Below are 24029 nucleotides of genomic sequence, written 5' to 3'. Positions count from 1 at the left end.
TAGCAAAGGATTAGTTCCAAATGACATTATGTTCAAACATGGATTGTTAGAGGAGGATGGGAGTGGGAATCTCTGCTCCACGTAGTTACTAGGAAAAGTAAGCTAAAAAGGCTCCGCACTCTTAAAGCTTCACTCTCTGGAACACAAAGCCTTCATGTTGTTGCGGAAAAAAGAACTAGAGTGTTGCTCACTAGACATTGGTATGTTTTGGCCCTGAAGTTACATTTGTCACCTCAGTTCACAGCCCATTCCCAAAGCTGGTTTTCCCTAACTTCAAAAGGGCTGCGCGATGTGGAGACTACACGGGTATTGGGCCAGCAGTAAATATCTCTGCCACTCAATCCAATGAAGTGTCAACTCTAATCATTTCCATGTAACATATCAGAAAACGGAGCAAGGGAAAGGTGAAATAGCTTTCATACACTAGTCGTGTAGTGAGCGGTAAAGAAGCCACCAGCCACACGTTTCACCTCTACAACATTGCCCCTTCAACATAACACCAAGTGATACCAGATATTGCCCACACTGTTTTCAGATATCTGACAAAACTGGAATTCTTGTGGTGTAGAGACTGGCCTCTGCGCCTGGAGAGTCTTGCTTGAGATCGCCACAGCTTCCAGTCAATGCCTGAAGCAACAACTAGCAGACAGTTCCAATAAGGCAGCGTGGAGCTCAGTGGGGTTCGGCCTCTTTCTAACTTTCACTAGAATGAAATCGTGTGCTCTGGGAGCGAGCATCCAGTCCTACCCTTCTCTTGCCATATTTGGTTTAGAAAGGAACTTGTTTCTCTCCAAATTATTTATACTTTCTCTACAATATAATGTTTCTCTCCAAATTGTGTATATATAAAGAGTTAGGAAGCAGAATTTTTAACTTTATTTCTTTTTTATTACTGTTCAGTTATAGTCGTTCCACCTTTGTCCCCATTGCTCCCCCCTGCCCAATGCCCACTCCCACTCCCACAGTCAATACCCCCCTTTTGTCCATGCCCGTGCAAGCAGAATTTTTCCACTAACAAACTTTATGTCAGATAGGGATTTTGCTCTTTTACACATTCTCTTTCCTTGGTACAGAAGGTTGGCCTCTCTTTTGAAGGATACGGTGACTTCAGCATGTTTCAGTTAAGAGTGAGAGTCACAGGCTCTTAGTCACATCTGCTCACATGATGTGAGGGATGCCAGGTCCTGTTCAGAGGATTATCCCAAAGGTCACCCATCCGCTAACTACTCCACACATCTCAGTGGGCCATTTAGTCAGTCAAGGACATTACAGATATTCAAACGTCTATAAATCCGAAGACCCGTTTCCAAAATAAGGTATTCTTTGGTGCTCCTAACACTCCTAACTGCACAGACAGAATTGAAACTTGATCCCAAATCTCAGAGTATCAAAACCTATTTCTTTCTTTCCAGGCACCTCCCACATATGAGGCCTTGGTCCAGATGGAGTATCTTGACATGGTGTTGAATGAATCTCTCAGATTATTCCCAGTTGCTGGTAGAATTGAGAGAGTCTGTAAGAAGGATGTGGAAATCAATGGGGTGCTCATTCCGAAAGGCACAGTGGTGATGGTGCCAAACTTCACTCTTCACCGAGATCCAGCACACTGGGCAGAGCCTGAGGAGTTCCGTCCCGAAAGGTACTGCGCCCCCGGGGAAGGGAACCCCCCTGACCCAGGCGGCTGGGGGATTTTCTGATGTCTGTTCGTACACATACGGTCATGCAATCGTTTATATGTACACCTTTTTATTTTTAGAAGTTTGTTTTTCTTATTACAAGAGTGATCATTGTTGTCAAAATTTTACAAACTGAGACTAGAGAAAATTGTATTTGTCCATAGCCCTAATATCTTAAGATCGGTTTCATTAATAATATGATATATGTCATTACTGACATTTTTCTAAGCATATATAGATTTTTTAAAACTAAAGTAGGAATTTTTTTATTTTGAACTGCTTTAACAGTGAACTATACTAATGTTGGACTATATATATCCATTATATATAACCATCACTATATTTGTATAAATAGTATATAACTATATATATAGTAACGGTATGCATATGCCATAAACTACTGAACCATTATCTGATTTCATAGATACAGGCTCTTTTTATTTCTTTAAGTTTTCTGTTTTCCTTAGCTCTCTGAATTTACCACCAGTGTTCCCAGATTCTGTTTATTTCACACTGGCTGCTATTCCTTTAGCATTATGGGGAGAGCGCAGGCCGACAACCTGAGAGGTTTTTCTCCCCGATGGCTTAAGCAGCCTGTTTGAGGGCAGAGGTGAACACCGGTACCCAGTGCTGTCTTTGGCTGCAGTCCTGCATGAGCTTGCTCCTCCTCTCAGTATTTGGTGACTCCCAAAGGGAAGTCATCTGCTCTCTTTATGCCTAAGGTACTACCCCTAGAGTGGTCTTTAGTTTGTTCTTCGGGAAATTCAGAGCCACGTTCTGGCTTTGGGCACAGCTTGAACTCTAGAAAGAGCTGATGTTTCCCATTTGTTGTATCGATAAGCAAAATTGGGATGAACTACTGGGGGCCCTAGCCAGGGTCTAGACTTTTCATTAGCCTTATTATAAGGTCCCTAGTGTCAGGGACCTCGTATCATTTGCCACAGTGTTCTTAGTTCTAGCCTAATGCCTACACAAAGTACTTGTAGAAAGAAGTCAGAGGTGACCAGATCCTCTGTTTTCTGGACCAGGGACCCTGTGGTTCCTCTAAGCTCAGCAGTTTTCCCCTGGACCTTCATGAACATGAAACCAGAGATCACTGATTGTACTTCTCTCTGATCACTCAGTCATCAGCAAAGAGTAAGTGCTCACTGTTTCCGGAAGTGGGCAAGGCAGTTAGAAATCCAAATGTTAAAAAATGCCTGTCATGGAAAATTGTTGACATTTATACAAATACTTGTATATTTGACATAGAAAAAATACGACGTTTACTTGTGTCCACAGAATACTTTTAATGCGTCTATGTGTACCCATCACCTGCCCTACAGCCATCAGCCTACATCTGGTGCACTATCCAACACCGGTTCTACCATCATCCTGACTCACGTATTATTTTAATGTACACCGTCTATAAATATTCCAGTGTTCTCCAAAATATACGAATCTCTTAAAAGCACATAACCAGCTTTGCACAGTGGCAGTATCGGAACCAATGAGGTTTACCTGAGACAAGATTTTTACTAACTGAAAACATTTCCCAGTACACTGGCATGGTGACTTGAAATATAGTTGGCATTGGCAATTTTTGACAGTCTCTATGGAGACTGAAATAAATAAGCAAACACATACATACAGACAGACAGACATAAAAACAGTCATGCCATGATCGCTTTCCCAAATTCTCATTTTTTCCTTAATATAGTCAAATCGTTGAGGAATCAAATTTGATTAAAATATTGGTCTAACTCTCAAGTAATTTATAGCCTAGTGGAACTGATATATAAGAAAACCAGTGATGACACTAGAGTAGAGGAGCGTCATATACCCATGTAAGTCATCTGATTTAAGTTATTCAATGGGAGAGAGAGGGGCAGAAGAGGAGAGGTCAGAGAAGGGGGGGCGGCGAGGGGAGGGAAAGAAAAAATAGCAACTTCGCTAAAGGGAAGTATTACTCCTGCTCCCTTCCTGCATGAGCCCGTGACCAACGTGAGTTTGACGGCGGTAGGAACCTACTTTTCCTTCAATTAGCTTCATTTCTGTTTTACCTTTCGGAGTGTGAACCTCTCAACACCCTGAATATAATTTAGTGTTTAAAGATAAATTTTCCTTTAAACAGCATTCAGATCATCTCTTCAATGAGACTGAAATCTCCTATAGGGTAAGGGGAATGGAAAGGATCTGTAGCTTACAATTCTCACAGCAAAATAACCGTAACAGGATCTCCCTGACGAACCCACAGAAGTAGCCTGTATGCTACTGGTTGAGGCACCTAAGTGAGGACCACAAGTGTGTAGCCCTTGTGGTGTTTATGTTTCAATAATTGTTTTCATCTACTGTTGTGGAACCAGGTTCAGTAAGATGAACAAGGACAGCATAAATCCTTACATATACATGCCCTTCGGAAATGGACCCCGAAACTGCATTGGCATGAGGTTTGCTCTCATGAACATGAAACTTGCTGTCATCAGAGTTCTGCAGAACTTCTCCTTCAAGACTTGCAAAGAAACACAGGTCAGACGCTTAACACATTACCACTCTGCATAAATAATGCTTGACTGAGATTTCTTTTTTAAAAACTGAGATTATGTATGTATGTATCTATCTATGAATATCATTTAATAAGTTATACTCTAAGCCAGAGAATCTGTTTGGAGTCGCCTGTGGCCTTTAAGATCCCATTAGTTTGGAGTGCTAGGTCTGTGATTTATAAATACCCAACCGCAAAGGCCATCTAGAGTGAATGCAGTTAGTGTGACGCGATGACACAGAGTCCTTTGAGAAAAGTTTTAAATGTGGTTTCAAGTCCACTGGAAGGAAGGGGAAGCACAGTGCACAGCCCTGAAGTGCAGTGATAATAATGGGTCACGACCTTTGAATGCTGCTCTTCTCCCCCAGAAGTTACAGAAGCTCTTGTGACAGTGGTTCTCAAACCCTGGCTGTACAATGAAATCAGCAGGGAGCTTTGAAAGAGGCCATGCCTAGGCAATCCCAGATTCTAAAATAATTCATCCTGTGTGGCTTTCAGAGCACCCCCTTTGGTTCTCATGTGCCGCGGAGGTTGAGAATCACTGGTTAGAGCATTTCTGCCTGATGTGAAGAACTCCCACAGTCCAGGGCCACTTAGCTACTTGATCCCCGCTTCTGGGAGCCCTGCTGCAATCAAGTTGGGATTGTTTACATCTTAATAAGAGCTCTGTGATGTTCCTGCTCGCCCCCCCATTCTGTTCTCATCCTTCAAGTCCTAGTTCACTCCCAAAGCCCCTCCAGGAGCCTTCCCTATCAAGCCCAGAGTCTGTTCTTTACTCTCTTCTATTATCGCTGCTGCAGGCTGGTATCATCTGTCATACCATCTAACCTAAACCTTTATCATCAAACTATCCAGTTTGGTTCTCTGTGTTTTCTTTGTACCTAAGAATGTCTTTAACTCTAGCACCTCATTTTATTCCTTACATAAATTCCCCATGGTGCCTTGCAGTCATGCAGGAAATGCTTAAAGAGGTTTTTGTTTGGTTGTTTGGTTGGTTTTTTGCAGTTGAGCTGGAGACTTGGATACAAATTTTAAATGATTTAATTTGAAAAATTTAACAAATGACATTTGCAGTGTGCATTTTCTATGTGTGTTGGTTTGTACACAGGGGATATATATACTTTCCATTAGAAATTTTAAAATAGAAATGTTTTATGTTAATAGAAAGATATGGAATCTCTCCTCTGAAGAACATACAGAACAGCTGCCATTAGCTCATGTCAAGCAGGGCCCCTTAATAGGGCTTATTTCTAGGACTCGTGCATTTCTTATGTAGCTCCTTTCCTTAAATAGGCTCTATCACAGAAGAGGAGGAGGATGGAAATGGATGAGTCTTATTTGTGGCTTTGGGCAGCTGTGTAGCTGTCCTTGAGTGTGTACAAATGGGGGACTCAGCCCTGAGGGACAGTGGGCCTGTGGCACACCCGGGGGTGGGACGGACACTCCCTGCAAGCTCCCAGTCATCGAAGTCTGGTGCTTCTCATCCTCATGACAATTTTCTTGCCCTTCAGTCAATTGATATCAGAAGGTTACCGTGTGGGTGGCTCCCCCGACACTGAGGGAGTGACTGAGTGAGAATGGAGATAAAAAAATTAGTCAAAACACTATATAGGTCTTCAGAAGTTCACCATTTATACTACACTTGGAAGCTAGGAGATGTTATAAAACAGGCACAATGCTTCAGAAAGAGCTTTTCCCATCATGAAATTGAGAGGATTCCACTGGGAGAGGTGACTGACTCTAGAAGTCAAGGATGATTCAAATAATTAAACTGTATAACATGTATTCAAGATTACCTTGCAAGTTCCAGCATGCACAAAATTTATACTGTATGGTTTTTCCAAATAGCTTGCCATAATGTCTAAGAATCTGGTTTAAATTTTAAAAATTCATTCTTTTACTTAAAATTCAAACCAAAAACAAACATAAACTAACATGGTTTTGTCTCTGGCCTGGTACTAAGTAGGTGTATTGATATTTTCTTGAATGAATATATTGGTGAATGCTGTCACTGACCAGTCTGGAGACAGCTTACCCCATAAGTAATAAAGAATCAAAGATATATTATGCTAAAAGAAATTTGCATATATTTATAAAGCATTATTGTCCTCAATATAGCTCATCTACTTTGCTTCTGTTGTTGACAGCGCTTCATTAACTGGTTCTCATATACTTTTTTAACATTTGCAGATCCCTCTGAAAATAGAATCTCAAGGAATTATTCAACCAGGAAATCCCATTGTTCTAATGGCTGAGTTGAGGAATAAGACCGTAAGGGGAGCATGACTCTCCCTGTGAACTTACACCTTGTTCTTCAAGGGAGCTGCGTCCCTGACACTGGAGATCTCAATGTACTTTGTGAATAAAACCCAGAAATAAAGATGGGCTAAACCTACTGCACTTGATGGATAACTAAATACATTTTTTATTCGGTTAGTTTTCCCAGTGTCTGTACAGAGTATTATATATTGTGTAATATAATGGAGGTGACTAAATAAATGTGATATGTAGAGGCCCTGTTTATTGGGTTCTTATTATACTATCTTCATCCACCCCTACTTAGTATTATCTACTCTTCCTTAGCACTAATCAAGAATACAAATTTATCTACAATTTTATCAACAAACTTTAATGAAACCAAGAATTAATTGTAGTAAATGGCAGTAATGACATTTTTATCATGTTTTATTTTGAATATTCTATATTGTGTATTATATAGTAACTCAATAAATACCTCTTCACAATAGTATTCTCTAATGCTTTCTTGTACAGTAGGGAGAATCTAAATAACCAAATCAGTGGGAACCAGTGACAATGTTTTTGACCATCACAATCACTGTTTGGGTGGGGCCTTTTTCAGAACTCCAATTTGATATATTAAGATAGATGAGCGTTAATCTACTGTAATTTTCCCATTGTTTAGAAAGTACATTCATAATTTAATTCTACCTTTTTTGGAACACTTATTTTTTTGTAACGCTCAGTTGAGACACTTATTATATTATTAGTTTTGATTTAATGTTTCATCTCATCTCCTGATGATTCTGAAAGACAGGAAACATTTTTTCATATAGTCTCTGTATTTCATCCTCAGCTCCCAATTGTCTTAACACAGTAAACATGGAATAAAAGACAGTTGATTAGTCAGTTGATTGGGCAGAAAGGCTACAAGCATTCATCAGTTTCAGAAGTGCACAGTGTTCTTCCTTTTCTTTCTCTGCCCCTCCCCTCCCCTTTAGTTCCCCTATCTCCCCTTCCTTTTCTCTTTCCCTTCCACTTCCTTCCTTTGCATCCCTTTCCCTTCCTTTCCCTTCCTTTTCCTTCCCTTCCATTCCCTTTCTGAATAATTCAGTTCTAGTCAATAGGTGGGGCACATCATGGTTGGCAGGCACATATTGCAGAGACAGAGGGGGAAGTCACAGTGGCTCCAACTTGGAGACTGAGTAGGGTGGGACGGCATCCACTTGAAGGGGCAGCCTGGTATGAGTGTGGGAGCCCAAATGAGAAATGTGTCCATGCAGACAAGTAGCCTGGCAAAAGCAGCCAGAGCCTAAAGACTGTGTGAAGATCCCAAGTAGGATGAGAAGGACATCCATTAATGGAAAGGGTTGGAGTGAAGATTGGCTACATAAAAGGAGACTGATCAAAGAAGTAAACATATTAAAGATAATGAAAACCAGGTTTCCCACTGTTGGAGAAGGGAGTCACTGATTCAGAAAAAGAGAAAAACAGAATGAACCATATGCATTCAGAGATTGGAACTGAATATATTATATAAATTTATGCTTTTCCATACAGATAGATGATAGCTGCATAGATAGATAAATATTAATACATAGAGATAGACGATAGATACATATAGATATTTGTGTATGCTATGTATAAAAATATATACTCCGTACATCTCTTGACTGATAGAGCTTAAAAACTTTGAAGCAATGAGTACATTTCATGCCTAGATCTTGGCTTTTAAATACCATATTCCACTTAAGGGACCCAGGCTCCTTAGAGAAGTGGCTGATTTGAGGGCCAGGATCAAGAAAGTACAAGATGAGCCTGGAACATCTTGTTGTGCTAGAAAGCAAGAAAATGCTAAACATTGAGGGGAGCATGTCAAAAGGACATAAAAACCAGACTGAGGGTCTTTCGCTGACCAAATCAAGGATAATTTGAGCATCAAAATAACTAATGATGGTAAGAAATTATAGCATATTGAATAAAGTAGGAAAAGATGAGTACATATAGCCATATGTCAATAAATGGGTAAATTGCAACTAGGTGAAGATATTTACACAGTTCCAAATACTACTGATCAAAATACCCATTAATTACAAAGGGGAAAGTGTAGCTTCACAGTGGAGAACACTAGCAGATACTTCCTTAATCAAGTAATCAGAGTGGGCATCATCAAGAGTAAAATGAACTAATCCTGAATCATCTGATATGGCACAATAAAAAGAATTCACCATCACCTTTGCAATAGATTTTATATTGCTTCCCCATCTCTTAGATAAAAATATGTTTTAGTCATAATCTGTATGCTTTCTTAGTGAACTGAAGCTTTCTCTTGTGAAAGCTACTGCCTCTGCTATAGCTAAAATCTTAATATAGTTAGGAAACATTACCTCTTCCTGGGGAACCCCTTCTCAAACTCCATAATGATTGAGAAACACATTTGACCGGTAAAGTACTTCACCAAGTCTTTGTTGTGTAGCTGATCTTACAACATTTTCATTGTGCTAACCTTCCTCAATCCTCAGGTTTAGTCAAATGTACTATGGCATTATTAAGGTCCAACTGGCAAAATTTATAGAGACCCCCCCATAAGCATTGCCACTGGTCCTTTTAAATCCTCATTTGGAGCTCATAAAATCTCACCTTTTAAGAAAATTACTGGATACTTGTTCCCACTTCTTTCAATCTGCAGTTAGTAAAGTGAGGCAGACATACTAGAATATTGTAAAGGCTTAATTGCTTCTATTGAAAATAACCAATCTTTTGAATGATGTCAGAGGAATGGTAGCATGATAGGTCCCTTGGTACCTCCTCTTGACATTTCAACAATTTGAACAACTTTTATTCAACAAAGGACTCCCTGTCCAATGCACAAACACATCTGAGTGAGCCACACATTGAAATATCTGAAAGTGGGCAAGTGGGAGCAAACTAGGGAGGTGAGAAGGAAAAGAGTTGAGAGGGTGCCATAGATGCAACTCAGAGCTCACAGCTTGGAGCTCACTGAAGGTCTTCTCCAGGAGAGGGGAGGAATCAGGTTGCTGCTGGAACTCCCTTCAGCCAAGAGGAGCAAAGAGATACAGTAGGCATTCCTGCAGGAGTCGTCAGTGCTAGCTGCAGTGAATCCAGAGACCTGGACAGGGATGAAGCACAAGGGTGTGGCCACAGTTGTCTGGTTATTGGCTTCCAGACAGAGAAACAAAGCCACGGAGCATGGCTTCTTCCCCTCAACCTCCCAGAGCTAGCAGCAGGCACCAGAAGAAGCTGTAGCAGTATGTGTTGGATTGCAGAGCACATTATCTGCTAACCCAAAAACTGGTACTACAGAAATGGTTTTTCCCTGAGCAGCAGGCACAATCTGTGATTAAATCCAAGGTTGGGTGGAGACACAGAGGGGAGGCCACAGAGGTCTGTCAGTCACCATTACCGGGAGAGCAAAGCAACAAAGGCAGGGGTCAGCTTCTCATAGTTCACCCCACCCATACACATCACAGCTGCACTGCTGGCAGTGTCTGGCTTCAGGGGACAGCACTGGGATTTCACAGATTTGGAACTCCATCACTTACCACATTCCCCCCAAAGAGTTGGTCCCCTGACACAAAAAATATGCCCATCTTCCCAGCGAACACAGGCCATTTCCCATGGGCCAACAGAGGTCCAAAAGGCCAGAGCAGTGAAAGAGAATTTAAAAATGTTTTGTCCTAACATGTAATCTGATGGGTGCCCCATGTTAGGCATCAGATGAGGGGGGTACCACATCCCTCACAGAGTCCCCCCAGGTCAGCGCGGATGGAGAAAAATAAAATAAGTCGTTCCAGGCCCTTCTTGATCTGTCAGGAAAAAGGGGTGGTGACTCCCTCTAGTGGAGAATGCCCTGATCCCTTCTCTTCAAGTGGCTTTATTGAGAACGATTTGTGCAGGGGTATACAGCATGAATACAAAACTCATCCATCAATGTCAAAAAGCTATAGAAAACAGATAGAGATCATAGATAACACTTGAAGGAACACAGGAGATTTGCCTCAGGTCAGGGTCTGGTAGACAGGGTAGCTCCCATTCAGCCCTGAAATCTGGGAAACTGATCACATTCTATGCTCGACCCGAACATCAGTACTCGTTAACTCAAGGGTATTCTTAGCAAAGTAAGTTTCATAGGATTTAATGCAATCATTACTTTTCTGTGCCTAATTTCCCCCGGGAATCACCTGATCCAGTTTAGGGCTGTACCTGCCTTTAGTATTGTTTCACTGGCCCAGTCAGGCAGGTGGAGCAGAGTAGCCAAGAGAAAAGGAGACTTCTTTCAGATAGAATGAGGACTCTGGCCATGACAAAGCCAAGGGGCGAGGGTCTTCTGCCCTTTCTCCCTGTCCCCCAAGTCCTTCCCTGATGGCCTCTATGAGACTGTGCCTGTCTTAGGATGCCCCTGCCATCAGGGCATCCTAAGACAGGCACATTGACTAACCAGCCATCCTCCGGGGCCAAGCAGGGTGATGTGAGGGAGGCAAGGGCTGAGCCCCTGCGAGGGGAACAGGTTTTGTCTCCTCAATGGCCTATTTTCCCAAGGCCTCCTTGCTCAGTTCCAGCCTTGGGGCCCTCTTGCCTGTCAGCAAAGCTACAGTCCCTGAAACCAACCAAGCAAAACGGTTTCCAACAGTAATCTATCCTAGAGAATGTTCCATGTGCACTTGAAAAGAATATAGTCTGCTGCTTTGGGATAAAATATTCTGTAAATATCAATTAAACTCATCTGGTCCACTGTGTCATTTAAGGTCACTGTTGCCTTGTTGATTTTTTTGTCTGGAAGATCTATCCATTGATGTCAATGGGTGTTAAAATCTCCTATTATGACTGTATGACTGTTGATCTCTCTCTTAGTGTCCACCAAGATTTTCTTTATATATTTAGGTGCTCCTATGTTGGGTGCATATATGTTTACATGGGTTATAAACTCTTCTTGGATGGATCCCTTTAGTATTATGTAATGTCCTTCTTTGTCTCTTCTTACGGCTTTTGTTTTGAAGTCTATTTTGTCTTATATAAGTATCGTTATCCCAGTTATTTTTTTCATTTCCATTTGTATGGAATTTTTTTCCATCCTTTCACTTTCAATCTGTGTGTATCTTGTTCTGAAGTGAATCTCTTCTAGATAGCATATATATGAGTCATGTTTTCTTATCCATTCAGCTACCTTATGTCTTTTGATTGAAATATTTAATCTGTTTACATTTAAAGTTATCGATATGTACTCATTTATTGACATTTTATTCTTTAGCATTTCTTGCAATACTGATTTGGTGGTAATGAACTTCTTTAGCCTTTTTTTGGGGGGGAGTCTGGGAAGCTTTTTATAAATTCAAGAAGATTTAAATCACATCACACATCTTCTCTGACCACAATGAATGAAACTAGAAATTTTACAATAAAAAAAACCTTAGAAACACTCAAATACATGAATACTAAATAACATGTCACTGATCCATGCTACTACAATGAATGGGTTAACAACGAGATCAAAGAAGAAATCAAAAGTTACCTTGAGACAAATGAAAATGAACACAAACAACCCAAAATCTATGGGACAGAGTGAAAGTAGTCCTAAGAGAGAAATTTATTGCATTACAGGTCTACCTCAAGAAGCAAGAAAAATCTCAAATAAACAATCTAACCCTACACCTAAAAGAACTAGAAAAAGAACAACAAACAAAAGCAAGTACAAGACAAGAAATAATAAAGATTATAGCAGAGCCCTGGCTGGTGTGGCTCAGTGGACTGAGTACTAGCCTGTGAAACAAAGGGTCGCTGGTTTGATTCCCGGTCAGGGCACATGCCAGGTCCCCAGGGGGTGGGAGGCACACATGACAGGCAGCCACACTTCGATGTTTCTCTCCCTCTATTTCTTTAGTAAAATCTTTTTGAAAATTAAAAAAACAAAGATTAGAGCAGAAATAAATGACATAGAGGAGTTCCAGCCAAGATGGAGGCGTGGGTATATATGCTTCAATTCCTCGCACAACCAAAAGGATAATAACCAATTTAAAAACAAAAAACAACCAGAACTGCCAGAAAATCAAACTATATGGAAGTCCAGCTACCAAGGAGTTGAAAAAGAAACATTGATTCAGACTGGTAGGAAAGGCGGAGACAGGAAGTCAGTGTGGAGAGTATGCATGGCAAGGCAGTGGACTGTGGGCAGCCAAGGCAACAGCTTGTGAACCAGGATATCGCACATTCTTGTGCAGATAAACTGGGAGGAACAACTGGGGAGAGAGACAAATCACACAACCCAGGATTTCAGCGCTGGAAACTAAAGCCTCAAACTGCTGATTTTAAAAAACTGTGGGGGTGGCAGGAGAAACTCCCAATCTCACAGGGAAGTCTGTTGGATAGGCCCATGGGGTCCTAGAACATACACAAGCCCACCCACCTGGGAATCAGCACTGGAAAGGGCACAATCTGCTTGGGGAAGTGACAGAAAGTGGGGCAAGAGCCAAGCAAGCTAACAAGCAGCATTATTCACTCTCTGACCCCTTCCCCACATACAGCACCAAATCAGAGCAAAGAGGCTTGCGCCACCCTGGTGAATACCTAAAGCTCTACCCCTTACAATGTAACAGGTGTGACAAGACAAAGAAATATGGCCCAAATGAAAGAACACATCAAAACTCCAGAAAAGGGACTAAGTGACAAGGAGATAGCCAACTTATCAGATGCAGAGTTCAACACACTGGTAATTGGGATGCTCACGGAAATGACTGAGTATGGTCACAAAATAAAGGAAAAAATGAAGACTATACAAAGTGAAATAAAGCAAAATATACAGGGAACCAACAGTTGAAGGGAAGGAAACTGCAATTCAAAGTAACAATTTAGAACAAAAGGAAGAAATAAACATACAACCAGAACAGAATGAAGAAACACGAATTCGAAAAATGAGAAGAGGCTGAAGAACCTCTGGGACAACTTTAAACATTCTAACATCCAAATCACAGGGGTGCCAGAAGGAGAAGAGAAAGAGCAAAAAATTGAAAACTTATTTGAACAAATAATGAAGGAAAACTTCCACAATCTAGCAAAGAAACTAAACATGCAAGTCCAGGAACCTCAGAGAATCCCAAACAAGTTGGATCCAAGAAGAAACACACCACAACATATCATAATTAAATTACCCAAGATTAAAGATATGGAGCGAATCTTAAAAGCAGCGAGAGAAAAGGAGATAGTTACCTACCAAGGGGGGGCCCATAAGACTATATACTGATTTCTCAAAAGAAACCTTGCAGGCAGGGAGGGGATGGAAAGAAGCATTCAAAGTCATGAAAGGCAAACACTTACATCCAAGATTCCTCTATCCAGCAAAGCTATCATTTAGAATGGAAGGGTAGATAAAGTGCTTCCCAGATAAGGTAAAGTTAAAGGAGTTCATCATCACCAAGCTCTTATTACATAAAATGTTAAAGGGACTTACCTAAGAAAAAAAAGATCAAAACTATGAACAGTGAAATGACAACAAACTCATAACTATCAACAACTCAACCTAAAAAACAAGGACACCATAAAAGTCCTAGAGGAGAACATTGGCAGGAAATTCTCAGATATCCCATGCAGCAATTTTTTCACCGATATGTCTCCTAAAGCAAGGGACATAAAGGAAAGAATAAACAAGTGGGACCTCATCAAAATAAGAAGCTTCTGCACGGCTAAAGAAAACATCAGCAAAATAAAAAGAGACCCAACCATATGGGAAAATATATTTGCTAATGATACATGAGATAGAGGTTTGATCTCCAAGGTATATAAAGAACTCACTCGACTCCACTCCAAGAAGACAAATGATCCAATCAAAAAATGGGCAAAGGACCTGGGCAGACGCTTTTCCAAGGAAGAGATACAGAGGGCCCAGAGACATTTGAAAGCATGCTCGGCATCACTTTCACTAGCCATCAGAGAAATGCAGATCAAAACCACAATGAGGTACCACCTCACACCAGACAGAATGGCCATCATAAACAGATCAACAAACAATAGGTGCTGGCAAGGCTGAGGAGAAAAGGGAACACTAGTACACTGTTGGTGGGAATGCAGACTGGTGTAGCCATTGTGGAAAGCAGTGTGGAATTTTCTCAAAAAACTGAAAATGGAAGTGCCTTTTGATCCAGCGATTCCCCTGCTGGGACGATACCCTCAGAATCCCAAAATGCCAATTCAAAAGAACATATGCACCCCAATGTTCATAGCAGCACAATTGATAATAGCCAAGTGTTGGAAGCAACCTAAATGCCCATCAGTAGACGACTGGATCAAAAAACTATGGTACACTTACACAATGGAATACTATGCAGCAGAAAGAAAAAAAGAACTACTACACTTCACGACAGCATGGATGGAACTAGAGAGCATTATGCTAAGCGAAATAAGCCAGGGGGTGAAAGACAAATACCATATGATCTCACCTATAAGCGGAACCTAACCAACGATACAAAGATGCAAGGAAAATAAGACCAGCAACACTGAAAGGAAAGAAAACCAACAGAGACAAGAGGGAAGGAGGGGGGAGGGGCGGGGGGAAAGGAAGGGAAAGGGCAAGTCAAGGAACATATAGCAAGGACTCATGGACAAAACCAAAAGGGAAGGGTTGAGGGAGGGAGGGGGGAGGGGGCAAGGGAAAGTGGTCGGGGGAAGGCAGAGACAAATGTATTTGAAAAAAATTAATTAATTTTAAAAATAATATATATTTTATTATGTTATTTATATTACATTATGTATTCTATCACAGATATTATATGTACATATAGTATGTGCATATATGTATGTGCAATGGGTGGGATATTGCACATACCTATATGCACATACTATATGTGTGATGTATGTATATAGTGTTATATAGTACATATACATACTATATGGGTAGTGCATATAGTATGTGAATATAGGTACATATATGTATATACATATATGTATATACATACTATATATACGTGTATGTATGTATACATATATAATTATATGTTATTAATATATGTTATTTTATTATATTATTATGTTATAATATATATTATTATATATTTTATTATGTAGTATTGCATAATATGTAATATAACAGTAATAGTATATATAATATGTTTATATATACCTGTATTTTGCCAACTATCATGCACATCCACATTGTTGTGCACATTCCACACAGGATTATTATACCCATTATTATATCCATGGTATGTAATCATTATACCTATGTATAATGCACATCCTTATTTTTTCCTCAAAAATTTGGGCAAAAACATGTGCATTACACACAGCTAAATATGGAAATACATAATATAATATTATTATATTATTGCATTAATAATGTCCAGGGATTTCAGATACAGAAGTAAAAGAAAAAAAAACAAATCCTTACATTTCTTTTTTATTTACCCCCGTGTCATTCTTATACACTGCCCTTCCTCACCATTATAAGAATATATTGAACTATTCTTTGTTTCCCTGTTTCAACGCAGATACTAAATTGTCTTACTTCACTAAGCTTACCTTGGCTCCATATTGTTGCTTAGTTTTAGGATAAATTATATGTATCATCACTTTCTTCAAAGCCTGCTAACTAATGTTTTACCTGGTGCTCTCCTCACCAGAATATAATATCTCTATATTATATTTATATAATTCATTTATTTATTTGGCAAATATTTTATGAGTATCTGCTATGTCCCAAGCACAAAACTGGGTAGCAGGCGTCTAGTGCCCCAGATAAAGCAAACAAATATGATATATCTAATTATGTTATGAATTTATATAAATGAATACTCTAAATGTCAAAGACATAAAGCAAAACATACACTATCTTAAAAGAAGGGTGTGGTGTCACATAAATGAATGGGGTGAAAATGATCTCAGAATGAGCCAGATCCAGTAACCTGGATGTCAGTGCCTTCTTTTTTCATCTTGGCTTGGATCTCTGTGTTGATCTCACCCTCTTGGGCATTTTTATATGAAGGGTACGCATATAGCCAAAAGCTCTGGTGTCATACTTATGGCTTGCAATTCAATACTCCTACATTCCAATTTAGAAAACTCCAGGAAAGAAATCTGCTCAACAGGGCTTTGGCCTGATGGACACCCTTTAAAGTAATCACTGTATGCAGAGCCTACAGTAAAATGATGGACTTGCCTGGAATAGGCGCACATCCCTTGCAGGGGCTGGAAAGTTGTGGTGGTGATAGAACCACCAGAATCACATAGATTTAGAATGGAGTAGTATTATAAAGGAAGTTAGTTCTGAAGGGGTGACTATAACAAAAGTAGGGAAAGAGTGAAAAGAAGACAAAACAGTGTATATTCACTACTAAATTACAATTTAAAAAAGAGTTTATTATGCTAAAATAAAACAGGTAAGTCTGTATTAGACTGAGTCTTAAGGGAAAGTCTCTTTAAAGAAGTGGCACCTAGGCTAACACACTAAATTGAGGTAAGGATTATTCAGGTAATATTGAGAGAAGGCAAAAAGAGGTCCAGATAGTCAAAGACATGTGTAAAATACATAAGTTGAGAAAATTCATGATGTATTTAAGAAGCTGGAAAGAAAAAGCTAACATGACAGTGGCTGCAATGAGAAGTAGAAGACAAAGCAGAAATGTAGGCATAAGTCCAAAAAGCAAGCAAGGCTTAGTAGGTTTTATTCAAAGCAGAATGTGAGGTCTCAGAAAGATTTTGAGCAAGGGAGTATCAAGATAAAACTTATATATTGTTAAGCTCACACTAGAGGTAGTATGAGGGCAGAGATTACATATATAGTAGTGGGTAAAAATAGAGGCAGTGTGGCCAATTAGGAGGCTATTGCTGTTTTTTAAGAAAAGGACAATAGTGCCTTAGGCTAAGATTGCAGCAATAAATAATTTCAAGATTTTTAAGGATGTTTCAATAACATAAACTATGACTGATTTAATGTGGAGAAGCGAGCATAAAGGAACCTCATGATAAGAAACTAATAAAAGTGCTTTAAAAAGCAAAGGATTAAAGGTATCTTGTAAAATTAATTATATAGGAAACTACTAAGACAAAAAAAAAGCTTTCCTAAACTTCAGAACTATTTTAAAGAGCAAAGAAAATAGATATATATACAAAGATATTAAAAAGAGCAGAACCCTGGCTGGTGGTGCTCAGTAGGTTGGGTGCCAGCCTGTGAACTGGAAGGTCGCAGGTTCGATTCCCAGTCAGGGCACATGCCTGGGTTGCAGGCCAGGTCCACAGTTGGGTGCATGTGAGAGGCAACCAAACAATGTTTCTCTTGCATATTGATGTTTCTCTCCCTCTCTTTCTCCTTCCTTCCCCTCTCTCTAAAAAATAAATAAAATCATAAAAAACAAATAAAAAATTAAATAAGAGCAGAAAATAGATAAGTACAATGTGACAGAATTCAGGACAAAAATACCTGGACTATTAATGTAAATTGACCTAACCCAGTTATACCCACAGAAAAGGATTTTCAAATCAAGTCACCAAGCAAAATCAAATTCTGTGTCTCTGAAAAGAATGTGTCTCTTTAAAAAAAGAAGTATTTCAGAAACAAAAATAATAGAATCGACAGAGAAATGAAAATTTTAGAATATAAAGATTTTGATTATATCATTTGAAAAATTGGAATTCAACTCCAAAAGCATGGAAAACAAATAAACCATTGTCATGTTAATGGGTATTCTCTGAAGTGCATGTAACATTGAAACTAAAATCTGTAAAAAATTACAAAAATGGGTGCAATATATAATGAAGACCAAATACTTTTGAAAATGTAAGCACTGAGACAGCAGCAACTTTTTACAGAGCAAATTATAGGAACTACAAGGAGAAGAAACAGAAACTCACTGAAGAAAACTTTAACCCACCCCTTTAGGTCTAAGAAAGATCACATGGACAATTATAAGAATGAAGGAAAAAAGATACATAACCAACATAATCAACAAGATATCTCCTATTGGCCTACTGAAAGAACTCTGGCAGTAGAGTGATTAAGCACAGGATTATGGTGCCAGAAATAGTAAATTCAAATACCAATTTCACTATTTAATTGACTATATAATCTCAGGCAAGTTATTTCTGTGCTTATCTCCTCTTCAAAAAATTTACAGTGGATAACAAAGAGAGACCTGAAAGTATGTGTGTGTGACATTAAATGAAAAAACAAAACCAGGAAAATCTGTCAATAAGCATTCTGCAGGGCTGCACCAAAACACCAACAACGGTAAAACTGAGAAGAAGAACAAATAAGTTGTGCTTTCAGTTTTATTCAGAGAACCCTAATTCCTTTGACTCTGAAAATCTCTACCACTTCAGAATTACCTATTTCCCACATTCTTTGAGCCCAGGTCACGGCAGTTGAAGGCTGTACGCTCAGGAGGAGCAGAGATTTTCTGTCTTCTCTCCTGTGAGTCTCTCTTGGCTGCCTGAATGTAGTCTATCGCTTCTAATTCATCAGCAGGGGTATTCTATGACAAATATCTTTCCAAAATCTCTTATAAGTATTTACCTTGGTTTCTTCATTGTCTCTTTTCCACATTGTCATATCATAACCCCTTACATTTTTCACCATACCAGATGTTTAAAGCAAATAAATGTTTTAAAGTATTAAGAGTAACGATGTGTTGATATTTATTGCATATGTAAAAGTGAAATGTGTGACAATGAAACAAGGACTGGGAATCAAGGTCATATTGTTATAAAGTCTTTCCCCACATAAAGTGGCATTATTTGAAGGTAGATTCCATAGTTTTCAAAATGTATATTGTAAACCCTATGGCAATGACTGAAAAAGTTTTTAAAAAGAAGTTTAAATACTAAGTAGAGGAAGTAAAATGTCTTTTTAAAAACAGGTTCAATAAAACTGGAGACGGCAAAAAAAAAAAGGAAAAAAGAAACAGAAAAATGAAAATAATAGAAAACAACTAGCAAGGTAGTATTATTTCAACACAACTATACAAACAATAAGTTTAAAGGTGAATGATTTAAGAATAACAGTTAAGGACTACGAACAGGAAGAGGACGAAAAAAATAACTGTCCACGATGCCGAGTCGAACCGGACCCGCAGGCACCATGAACAGCAAAGGTCAATGTCCAATGCAGCCAACGTACCCTGTGCAGCCTCCTGGGAATCTGGTGTACCCTCAGGACTTGCATCTTCCTCAGTCTCCACCCTATACTGATGCTTCACCTGCCTACTCAGAGCTCAATCGTCTGAGCTTTGTGCATCCAGGGGTTGCCATGGTCCCCACCTTGTCAGCTGCATTTCCTGGCGCCTCACTGTATCTTCCTGTGGCCCAGTCTGTGGTTGTTGGACCTTTAGGTTCCACAATCCCTATGGCTAATTATCCAGTTGGCCGCATTTATCCACCTGGTTAAACAGTGCTGGTGGAAGGAGGGTATGATCCAGGTGCCAGGTTTGGAGCTGGGGCTACTGCTGGCAACATTCCTCCTCCATGCCCAGGATGCCTTCCTGATGCTGCTCAGCTTGCAGTCATGCAGGGAGCCAATGTCCTTATAACTGAGAAGAAGGGGGACTTCTTCATGGGTGGCACAAATGGTGGCTATACCATCTGGTAAAGAACCAAGGCCCTCTCGGTGCCGGGAAAGACATCACATACGTTCAGCACTTCTCACAATGTAACTGCTTTAGTCATATTAACCTGAAGTTGCAGTTCAAGACACATGTTGTTGGGGTGTGTTTCTAGCACCCAAACTTTCAGGCACTTTTCAAACTTAGTAAAGAACCATGTAATGGTAGCAGTACCTCCCTAAAGCATTTTGAGGTAGGGAAAGTATCCATTCATAAAATGAATGTGGGTGAAGCAGCCCTAAGGATCTTCCTTTAATTCCTCTGGAGTAATACTGTATCATACTGGTCTTTGCTTTTAGTAATAAAACATCAGATTAGATCTGGAGGTAACTTTGATCTTCCTAAGAATTAAAGTTGCCAAATTATTCTGATTGGTCTTTAATCTCCTTTAAGTCTCTGATTTATATTGCTTGTTATAAATACATTAGTTGTCTGCCTTTTCTTTTCCATCCTTTGTCCCACATCCCACCCTCAGCCTGTCTTCCATCCCCTCCCGCCAATCTCCATTGAATCAATGGTGCAGGACAGACAGCCAGTCAGACTAATTTCCCTCTCTTCTTGCACTTCTCCCCACTTGCCATCTTCTAACTGGTCTTTCACAAGGATCCTCTGAAACCCACTCTGTGCCCAAGCACAGACCCCATTACTTCTGCTTATATATCTCCTCAGGCAAAAGAGGAGGGTGCCTTTGGACCCTCCTCATAGGTTGTCTCTTCATACATGAATCAAATCCAAATTTGCTTTGGTGCCAGAAAAACTGAGCTTGTTTGAACAAGAGATAGTAGCACAAACTGTACTGTAAACAAGTTTGTTTAAAATGGGTGCATGGGCCGGGGGCAATGAGGAGGATGCATTTCACAAGCCTGATGACTTTAGAGCCAAAATGAAGGGGAGTTTTCAGATCAAAAATTGGTTACCATTTATTGTCCCAGTGTCTGATGCAGCCACTCATGGCTCCCAAGAATTCCTCAACTGGGTTAATGGGGTCAGATTACGAGTGCCTCACTGCAAAATGTCTTGAGACCAATGAAATCTCATTAGGGTTAAGAGATCCCTAATATTTTAGGGATTTCAGGGATCCTTAATATTTTAATTTTTCAGCAATTGGATTTAATTTTATCTTATAATTTCAGTTCATCTAAATTGTGTTCTGTACATGTTATGTTTGACTGTACCATTGACTGTTATGGAAGTTCAGTGTTGTATGTCTCTCTCTATACTGTGGTGCACTTGTGGATTTTTTAATACTAAAAATGTAGAATAAAGACTATTTTGAAGATATAAAAAAAAGAATTACAGTTAAAAATTGAGAGACTGGATTAAAAAAAAAAAAAGACCCAATTATATGAGATTGAGATTGTACTGTTCAGGATTCTTCAGAGAAACAGAAGTAATAGGGTGGGCCATTGGCCATTGCCTCACAGGATCATGGAGGCTAAATTCCACAATCTTCTGTCTGCAAGCTGGAGAACCAGGAAAGATGGTGGTACAATTCAGTTTGAGTCAAAGACCTGAGAACCATGGGGACTAATGGTGTAAGTTCCAGCTGGGGACTGAAGGCCAAAGAATCAGGGGACCATGGTATAAGTATCAGTCCAAGTCTGAAGGCTGACAACCAGGAGCACCAATATCCAATGGCAGAAGATAGATGTCCCAGTCAAGCAGAGAATGAATTTACCTCCCTCTCCCTTTTTGTTCTATTCAGGTTCTCAAATGATTGGATAATATCTACCCACATTGGTGAGAGCAATATTCTTCAGTCTATTGATTTAAATGTTAATCTCTTCTGGAAACACCCTCGCAGATAAACGTAAAAATAATATTTTACAGCTATCTGGACATTAGCTCAGTCAAGTTGGCACTGAAAATTAACCATTACAGAGGTTTACAAGAAACCTCTTTTAATATTATGATAGTAGACTTCCAGTTTCAGTTCCAACATGAAAGGAATTTAGAAGTCATAACTCATGTCTCTAAAAGAAAGAGATGAGAAAACTGAAAATCACTGTTTTTCTCAGACTCATCAGAGAACAGACATAGCGTGGCAAATCGCTCCCCCCGCCAAAAATCTAGATATATACAGGGTTGAAGCTCAGATCCGCTTACCTGAAGCAAAACTCCTCAGAGCCATAAACTGGTGGAAATACTTAAACGGTAGATTTGATGAATTGCTGGAGGTTGAGTGTGGGCTAGCTTGAGTGAGAAACTTTACTTAGAGCTACAGTATTGGAGACAGGGGCACATATTCTTGGGTTTTATCTCCAGGAACCCCACCAAATTCTCAGAACAAAAGCTGAAAAGGATACCCTCATGGCTGTGGTAGGGAAAGGAGGAATAGAAATCACTGGAAAATGTGCCCAGGATGTTTTCCATAACAAAAGCCTAGTCTCTAAGGGAAAAAGACTTTAACAGAGCCCTTAGGATCACACAGCGTGGGTGGCTTACAGCACCAATGCATGTACCCACCAACTTTGGGGGCTGTGCAGCACAAGTCTAGGTGAAAATCTCAAATGGTCAAGATCACCTGGAGAAAGTGTAGGATAAATAGTCATTGCCAAACTGCCTTCTGGGAAGTGTTACTTGCTGTTCCTAGAGCTAAAGTTTTTGTGGTAGAGTAAGCTTGAGAAAAACTGCATAGTAAACACCCCTCCTAGTGAGTTAGATAATACATTAACATAGTAAAGATTCAGAGAAATCCCTAAGGAAAATTGAAAACTATTACAAGTTTATTCTCAATCCTGTTTGTACATCAGAGGAGCTTATTTGATTTTTAGTAAACACAACACATGGGTTCCATCCCATACCTGAGGAGATGAGAGGCCAATATCAAGACTCAAAAAAAAAGGACAAGAATTGTTAATAAAATGGGTACAGTACCAGAAAAAAAATTTTTTTCTCAGTAAAAGATGCAAGTTCTTCGCAATAGTAAGTAGTAAAGGAATCCAAATGTGTTGTCCCAAAACAGGCCTGACATAAAAGCTATTTTGAGCTGAAGTGTAGGAACAGGAAATTCAGGAAAATCACCTCCCACCTTTCCACCTAAAGGCAGGATATAAATTCTCCTTTTACTGGAAGCAGACTCTTAGCCCAAACACAGCACCAGAGGTATCTGCAAAGTACTCCATTAGTTTCGTCACAGATACTTACCTTCCCACAATCTGCTGCCCTTGAAAAGCTGAAACTGCTTTCCTTTGTCCTGTCATTTCTCCACAAATTTATTGTTCTGCGTTGAAGATACTTATAAGCCAGAATGCTAAACCACAAATTTGAGCTACTCTTCAAGGTTCTCCTGCCTGTTGTGTGTGTGCTGCATGTGTTAATAAACTGTTTTGCTCTTGTTAATCTTTTTGTTAGAATCTCATCTGAAAACCTAAGATGAGTAGAGGTAAAATTTTACCTCTGCTAGGGTATGACAGGCAGCTTATGAAAGTTTGAGAAAAGGTTTGCAATCACTGCCACTAGAGATGTAAGAGGAAGTCAAGGTATAAAAAATTTGGTTTGTTTACCAAGCAATTCAAAGAGACCTCTTGAAGTCAGAGCAAGACTTTGTAGCAGAACCAATCATGCTGGTTCAACAGTCCAGACGGAAGAGTGGAGGAAAGGTACTTATCAGTTTCCCAAGAACTAGAAATTAGCAAAGCAGGAACTGAAAGAAGTCCTGATAGGATCTATCAATTCCCATTAAAAAGTACCACAAATTGATTAGCTTAAAAATCACAGAAATGTATTGTCCCACAGTTCTGGAGGCCAGAAGTCTGAATTTAAGGGCCATGCTCTCCCAGACACTTCCAGAGGATTCTTCCTTACCTTTCCCAACTTCTAGCAGCTTCAGGCATTCCTTGGCTTGTGACAGCATAATTCCAATCTCTTCTATAGTCATCTTCCATGTCTTCATATGGTACCTCGCATGTGTGTGTGCACATATACAAATTTCCTTCTAATTATAAGGATACCAGTCATGTTGGATTAGTCCCAACCTAATTACCTCATCTT

The 24029-nt window shown here is 39.6% G+C and overlaps 1 protein-coding gene, 1 non-coding gene and 1 pseudogene across 2 annotated transcripts in view; all 3 read left to right on the top strand.

The window, feature by feature from the left end:
- Positions 1–6605, top strand: part of LOC129083833 (cytochrome P450 3A12-like) — a 31830-nt gene extending 25225 nt beyond the window's left edge. The window contains exons 11-13 of the mRNA XM_054589836.1: positions 1413–1639; positions 4022–4184; positions 6391–6605. Coding sequence (XP_054445811.1) covers positions 1413–1639; positions 4022–4184; positions 6391–6486 — 486 coding nt within the window. The 3' untranslated portion in view covers positions 6487–6605. The remainder of the gene's footprint in view (positions 1–1412; positions 1640–4021; positions 4185–6390) is intronic.
- LOC129083970 (U4 spliceosomal RNA) lies at positions 3137–3277 on the top strand. The gene has a single exon (XR_008530536.1). It is a non-coding gene; the product is annotated as a U4 spliceosomal RNA (small nuclear RNA).
- Positions 6606–19516: 12911 nt separating the features above from the next.
- LOC129083843 (DAZ-associated protein 2-like) lies at positions 19517–20023 on the top strand (annotated as a pseudogene).
- The last annotated feature ends 4006 nt before the right edge of the window (positions 20024–24029 follow it).

This window comes from Pteronotus mesoamericanus, unplaced genomic scaffold (genome assembly GCF_021234165.1).
Source record: "Pteronotus mesoamericanus isolate MK-2021 breed Mesoamerican mustached bat unplaced genomic scaffold, CSHL_Meso_final scaffold_167, whole genome shotgun sequence".
Classification (NCBI taxonomy): Eukaryota; Metazoa; Chordata; class Mammalia; order Chiroptera; family Mormoopidae; genus Pteronotus; species Pteronotus mesoamericanus.
Note: the sequence above shows the minus strand (reverse complement) of the source record. Positions and strands in the feature narration are given on the sequence as shown.